Below are 7534 nucleotides of genomic sequence, written 5' to 3'. Positions count from 1 at the left end.
CAGATCAAAGTTTTAAAGTTTTTAACCAAAAACCAAAAGAAAGGGTACTTCACGACAACTCCGTAATTTCCGTCAGAATTCTAGTCGTCACCGAACTAATTTATAATTTCACCAATTTTGACAGCTGACAACTGTTGAGAAAATTAAACGAGCCTTCAAAATTCGTGACACCAGGGGCCGGTTACTCGAAGCCTGGTTAGCGATAACCGTTTGTTAAGAGGCAGTAAACGCCCACATATAAGAACACTTCTTTTCAGGTTTAAGGCTGATCGTGTTCTTATTAGAGGGGTGCCTAGTGAGAAATCAGCCTGAAAGTGTTCTGAAAATGTTCTTAAAATTGGTTTCAGAACTACTTTAAATTATGTATTACTACAGGTTTAACTAACATACAATGCTGTTTTGTAATAGATTTTATATTTTGTAATGGTCCTGAACGCCATAGCACTTTGATATAAGTTACTGTATTGTATTGTTTCTTTATCCTAATACCCTTTCCCTTTGTATTAAGAACATGTTTTATTTTTCAGGCTGAATTTGCTCTATTTATATGGTGCTTTATTGGCCAAATTTCAGCCTGATGTTCCTAATCCACTTGTTCTTATATGCGGGTGTTTACTGTAGCAAACCTATAGGTTTTCCACGGTATTTAACGATGGTTATCACCGAGCAACCCGGGCCAGAATGTCGCAAGCTGGTCTAAAGGGATTTAACACAAGAATAAAGTTTTTTTTTGTTTGAAAAGAATTTTTTTGAGATCCCTCAGTAGGATTCTAAGACTTCTAATAATCGTGACTCGAACTCCAGGATTAAATTTATGTTCCGCTTCTCGCCTTTCATTTGATTTCATGGGTAGCTTTTAAGATGAATTTTACACTCCCACTGACACAAATTTGAATATTACAAATAGTGTGAATTGTTCTTGTTCGTCTTCCAATGTTGTCAAATTGTAAAATTCTTAGTCGATCAGATAGTTTCGGCGGCCAGCAAGGTAAATGCTTTCTGTCTGACTTGGCCTTCGACTATTACGTTTCACCTGCTACATGTAAAGTGCGCAATTCCCTATTGCGTAGGATAATTGCTATTTTATGAAGAAGGCTCCCCAGTTGGTAAATTTAAATTTATTGAGTTTATGAACTCACTTCGTGATGAAAAAACTTTTTTTGTCGTCACTTAGATAGTTAACGGTCAATATTTTTTTCAGTTATAAAGTCGATTATCTTCACTCTTACCCCACGATAGCTACTCCCAAGGAAGTTATCTCAATTTGTAACATGACCAATGCACATTACCTAGCGACAATACTATTTGTAGATTCGACCGACCTTTTTTGCCGAAACATCCACAGATGTATTTTGGCAGAACGCTTTATGGTAATCCCCAAATTTCCTCTTTCGAATGAGACGGTTTCACTATTTATGGTGAAAATAGGTGGAACTGTAAATTAAAGCAGTCTGCTTCAGTTTCATATCTTATCGCCTGGCTAATGCGATCAACTAAGGGGCGATAAGGTGACACTTCCTATTATGCTAAAAAACACACACCTCTCAGTTGCTCCAAATTCACTATAGTTTTGTGAAAAAAGAACCTAATCAGTACTGGCAAGATTTTCTCGGCCTTATATGGAATTTAATAGGGTAACGATTCGTGCGTAAGATGACATTAACAACAGCATCAAAATGTAAAAACGGTGTGAAATAAGGTAAACAGGATTAATAAGAATTTTCCGTATTTTTTCTAACAACACTTTGAAACTTTGCTGACGTCCTTTTCAATTTCAGACCAAAACGTTTTAAAAAGTGAACATGCCACCTCAATTTTTTCAAAAACATCTCAGACAATCTTTTCAAAGCCATGATCTTCAAATTTATTCACTGTGGGGGAAGCAAAAAAAAACCGAAACACGATAGCTATTTTATTTTGATATTGACGCAGCTAAGCAAGAACATAATTTATTCATCATTCACGGTTGCGGTAATTAACTTGCTGTTTTTTTTTTTCCGGTTGGATACCAGTATCAAAGAAAACCACAAATATTAAAATACTTCTTCATGAAGTGCGTTCAAGATAAAATCGATCCCGATCCCTGCGAGATTATTGACCGCAGATCAACACGAATCGGGATGATTCAGGAAGGAACTCGTGAAATTCTGCTTCAGTAACGCAACACGTATTGGCTTTCTCGTCAAAGCGACAAGATGACGTCACGAAAGGAACGCACTAAAAGGATACGCGGCTGAGCCAGTTTGTTTTCGTGTGGGCTTACGTCATTTCCTTAAAAAACAAAATAAAAGGATTGTAAGGTCTCTCTCGAGGTCAGTCGTGGTATTGGACTAGTAGCTTCGCCGATCTGAGCGTCTCCACAGCCTACAAAGTCGAAACAACCAACCTGAACGAGTCACTTTAATTGTGGGAGGACAGCCAAGGAATTATGAACACTACTATGTCTGAAACAAAGTCTGGTTATTTAGTTTTAACTCCAGACGCCAATCGAAATCGTCACGTCAGATTGATGGCATTTGCATATACCAAGGTGGCAGACCCGTTCGTGGTTTTTTACAGCGATTCAATGGGTATTTGGAAAAAGCCCTGCGCTTTTTTGCGATTAAAATCATGTGTAATCACAGAAAATAGCGATGTTTCATTTACTTTGACACCGCAAGGAGAGAGGATTGGAAATTCAACTGGAACGCTGTGCTTTTGTGCGGAAAGCCCTAAAGAGAAACAAGAATGGATTAGAGTTTTAACAGACTTTCAGAGAGAGAACGAAAAAGCTGTCAAGAAAATCTGCAACAGGAGATTGAAAAACGGCCGAATGCTGCCTGTTATTCAAGAAAGCTTTTCCGAAGAAATCGGCACTGTAGAACATAGAAAATCGAGTTTAATTCAAGTTTAAAAAGAACCTATCGAACTGAGCTTCCATATGCCAAGCAACGTGGGACAAAATCATGTCCAATGCGTGGACAAAAAGAAACAATGACTGTTTATACAAATTTCAAGTAATGATGAAAGCAGAATGCAGAATTCAAAACCAAAGAGAGTTTTATTTATTAACATGTGAAGATAGCAGACTATTTCGTATCGTGTTTATATCGTTAAAGTCTCCTCAGTTGTAAAAAGTTCGTACGTGATGTCTCAGCTCAGTTGCGTTTCGGTGTTTGTCAATAATACTTATATGGGCAAATAAATGCCCATCAGTTTATAATACATCTGTCTACAGCGAGTGACAGCCGTTTTAGACGTGACTAAAATCTCAAGTAGGTAGTTGTCAGTAATACAAAGGCATCATGCGGGCGAACGTAATATGTACAAAAGAAATGTAAATAGTCCTTTTGAACTTTCATGTTGATTGCTGAGAGATGTCGCTTCAAAGAGGTTGCCATTAAAAATAGCAAAAAAAAAACGACGATGCAAAATCATTCAAGACTAAAAAAGATCAATGTAAATGTATTTTTATTAAAAAATAATAATTTGAAGATAATTAGGGTTTGACACTGTTTTGTTCGTTATTTTTTTTGTAAATTGAAGTCTGGAAGAGAGATTGAAATTCGACGGCAAGTTTAAACTTTGGAGTTTAATTTTCGTTCCAGCATTAAACGTGACTGGCGCTATGTTCCGGTGACGCTGAATTTATTTTTGTGTAATTTCATACATAATTGTGATAAGCATCTTTTAAAAAAAATCATTGTTTTCATTTCAATATTTCGTCACTGAACGTCTGTGGGCGACGCTTCTAAAATAAATGAATGATGATTAAGCTGCAGTCTCAGAAAGAATATTTAAAGGAAACTTGAGAGAAAGGAAACGCGACAGTTTAATTTAGCGAGTAGATTTCCAATCTTGTACTGAAAAAGGCAAAAAAATTAAACAAATAAATAAATAAATAACAAATAGGATAAGTGAATCCCTGAAATAAAATGTTAGAAAAGAATTCTCAGTGAGGAATGAAAAAACCCAGCTTCCAGAGGTCTCCTCGCCAAAACTTGATGGACTTGGTCGGTAGGTAAATGTTGCGCAAGGTAATCCTTCTGCAAACATCTTAAACCATCAGGCTTCACCAATTGTTTTAAACAGGCGACTTAAAATACCTATGAGTCAAAGCAATATACCAGGGTTCTTATGCAACCGGAAAATGAATAAGATTATCACAAATTACTTGGATGGCATGCACACGCACATAAGAAATCAAGAGTGAAGTTGCTTTTTTGCAGCAAAGGACGAACATGGCATGAGAGAAAATTAGTCAAATGACAATGGTGAAAGGCAATGTTAGCATACGAAAATATTCTTTCTTTCGGCTTTAGCTTTAGTTTACCAATATCGCTGCTACATACACAACTCATCCTGCATGTGCAAAAATGTGACGGCCCTGAGGGAATTGGTGTTTGTCACGATATGCCCCGCATGGCCCCAATTACGGAGTGTTTGACAACGAATCGCTACGTACGGCACGTTTTGGATGCAGTGGTTCTCATTTCGTTTTTCAACCGATCATCACTTTTTAAACACCTACCTTGCTTGATACTTTGTGATATAAATTAAGCCTCTAACGAGGGCATAAAGTAACTGCAACCGTTCCAAAAATAGGGAAGAAAGGCACAGGGAAAAAAACAGGAACTGTGTAGTTTAACCTTAAATTTGTGTTTAAAAGAATGAAATTGAACTTGAACCTCTGGAGAAAAGCCAAAACCGAGAATTATTACGGAAAAAGTGCTTTTATAAGTGCGTAGAATGGGAAAGGTATTGACACAGCTAACCAGGGAGCAGTACAAAGGGAAAGAGGGAGAAAAAATTACATGGAAACAGTCAACTGCGCACAAGCCTTGAGATCGTGATCTTTCTTTTCCCGTCATCCATAAAAACACTTTGTATTCTGGTTTTTAGCTGTTATAGCAACAAAACAGTGGACTCCGATCGGCCATGCTGGGTCTGAGTGGCGATCTATTGAGCCTTAGTGGAGGAGGCGAAGACATGAAAGCCAAGGCGGCCCATAGCGTGAAGCAGATTCTAAGTGAAACTGAAGGGATCATCGCAGATTATGAAGCGACTTGAGCATCTCTAATGAGGCCTGAAGATAGGCCATTTCTGAGTTCATGTCTACCTCCTCTTCAAAGAGTGGAGCAGAGTTTTTCATTTGTAAATTTGTGTCGTGATTTCAGTTTCGCAACTCACCATGCAAAGCGGACATCCAATCCACCTCTAATGGAAAAAAATAAATTGGTTTTTTTAAAAGGGTGCTAAAAACACCAGCCTGGTATGTTAGCTACGCCATGCTGATGAGGCCCAAAAGGCCGAAACAGCTGTATATGACTGCTAATTGACCGGGAGAATTGGTTGTGCGCATACGTGATGTGTTGTCCACACCGGGTTGGTGTTAGCGTCTGTCACCTTGCTTTTATTGTTCTTGTTTTTTTTTTTTCAAATAACTGCACCTGATGTCACCATCGAATTCAGCAAAGCAATACAGATGACAGCTTCGTGCAAAATCGTTGCTCCCATGCCCGTACCTACCCATGCCCTGAAACATTACTGACAAAGAAAGGAGATTGCTGAATGCTGTGTTCTGATAGGGCCGGTGAATACGAAGGTTGTCAAAGATAACTGATTATCATCCACAGCAAGGAGACCACACGCAGAACAGATGATGGGGGATTAATTAATTTAAACGTGCTTGTGGGAGCTCTTCCCTTTTGCGCATGTGTGAGGGAGGAGGTTAGAAGGTCTGGTGAGAAGAATGGCGCGCGTGGCTGTTGCCCGAAATAGCGCTAAAAAATGCACACTCTTTTTACCGTTAAGCTGGAAAAAGTTAACAACATATTAAAGAATGGCATTCAGTGCTTTCCATCATCATGGCAAATTTGTCTCAATAAGTATGCAGATGTGTTTCATGCTGCCGTCAAAATTGATAACACGTAAAGTGAACTATGTAATTATTTTTCCTGAGTGCGCGAGCTGGCGGAATTCTGCGAATCCTGCAATCTGATTGGCTCTGGGTGCGGGGGGTGGGGGGGGGGGGGGTGGATTTTTCTATCTTGCCCGCCTACCCGGGCTGAATCCTAGCCCTGTGTAATGACCTTTAAATTTCCATTATTGACACCAAATGCGTCCGTTGGCGTTGAGATAGAATTCAAATCAAAATATTTCTCTTTTTAACGTTCAGTTTGTAAGTCGCTTCAAATACTGCATTCGCTATCAAGCGCGGTGCGAGTCAACAATTACACAAGTGATTTCAGAGAGGAGGAGAGAGAGAGAGGAAAAAATAAATAAGTTATTTACCAGCTAAGGGTAAAAATAGCAAAAAACTGTGACCTTCCTTCACAGTTTTTCCTTATACGGACCTCCTAGCTTGCAAATAACATTACCATACATATAAAACACTACTATGCAGAAGCTGCAGTTAATTCTGGAAATTGTGCAATGTAGATTCTTCGAGAAGTCCTACGCATACTTCGAATTTTATAACACTTTATTAAGCTTATCTCTTGTATAATCCTCCGAAGAAAGAACAGCATTGTAAATTTACTCTTCTAGTGGAGTTTTTTCCGGCAGCACAAGTCATATTAATGGTGCGCTGAGTCAATCGCCTTCACAGCCCCTGAGAATAACGGTTCTTAGGATACCGGCTTCCTCGAAAGACAAAAGGGAGACATCGTAGTGGCATAATTTACGGCATTTTTACTCTGCTGTAATACAAACAAATGGCTAACATACTGCAAGTGGTTTTCTCGCCCAATCCCTGACTTCTCGCGATAAAATCAAATTTTCCACTCAGTTTAAAATCAGCTGATTAGTCGTCTTTCTGCCGCAGTGTTTATACGCTGTGATAAGTGTATAAGTTGCGTTCAATCCTATGGACATAATTGGATAAATTAAGTTCAATTCTGTTAAACTTGGTTCATCGCAAATATCGGCTCAAAACTATATTTTCAGAAAACACATCATAGAGTAATGTACGGCCCTCGGTGCTTAGTTCATCAGCCATTGGATCGATGGGGGATAGATATAGAACTGCTTCTATATTGAGGTCGTATTATATAGGTTTGAGTCCTTTTTAACCTCAACTTAAAAGTGTCAAATTTAAAAAGTTAACATAAAAATGGTTGAAACAACCGGACTCTTAAGGAAGACAAACACCACCCCACCACGAGAATTCCAATAAAACACCAACTTCAAGCATCTGAACTGATCAAGTTATCAATGCTTTAAATGAAAAGTGTAGGTGTTCAGTTATCAGTACAACTTGAACTTTCACAGTTGCCAACTATTGATTGAGGAGGCCGACCCATCAGTAAGTTCATCCAAGTTCGTCCAAATTTTCGACTAAAAGTTTCTGTGCAAGCCACTCGCGCATCAACGCATATCATTAAGCAAGGAACACACAATTTATCTAGAAACGGAAAATACATTCTTTAGATTTGCTGATGAACAGTTTGAAATCAATTTCCGGTCGATTATCTCCAACGACAGAACAATAATTGACAGCTGCTTGGATTAAAACTAAACTTTCCGTGTTTGGTTTCTTCAGTTCTAAGGGAAG

General features: G+C 38.5%; 1 protein-coding gene across 1 annotated transcript; it reads left to right on the top strand.

Annotated features, from left to right (window-relative positions):
• The first annotated feature begins 2290 nt into the window (after positions 1 to 2290).
• Positions 2291 to 3484, top strand: LOC138015770 (uncharacterized). The gene has a single exon (XM_068862880.1). The coding sequence runs from the start codon at positions 2429 to 2431 to the stop codon at positions 2891 to 2893; it is 465 nt and encodes a 154-aa protein (XP_068718981.1). The 5' UTR covers positions 2291 to 2428; the 3' UTR covers positions 2894 to 3484.
• Positions 3485 to 7534: the final 4050 nt, after the last annotated feature.

This window comes from Montipora capricornis, chromosome 9 (genome assembly GCF_036669925.1).
Source record: "Montipora capricornis isolate CH-2021 chromosome 9, ASM3666992v2, whole genome shotgun sequence".
Lineage (NCBI taxonomy): Eukaryota > Metazoa > Cnidaria > Anthozoa > Scleractinia > Acroporidae > Montipora > Montipora capricornis.
Note: the sequence above shows the minus strand (reverse complement) of the source record. Positions and strands in the feature narration are given on the sequence as shown.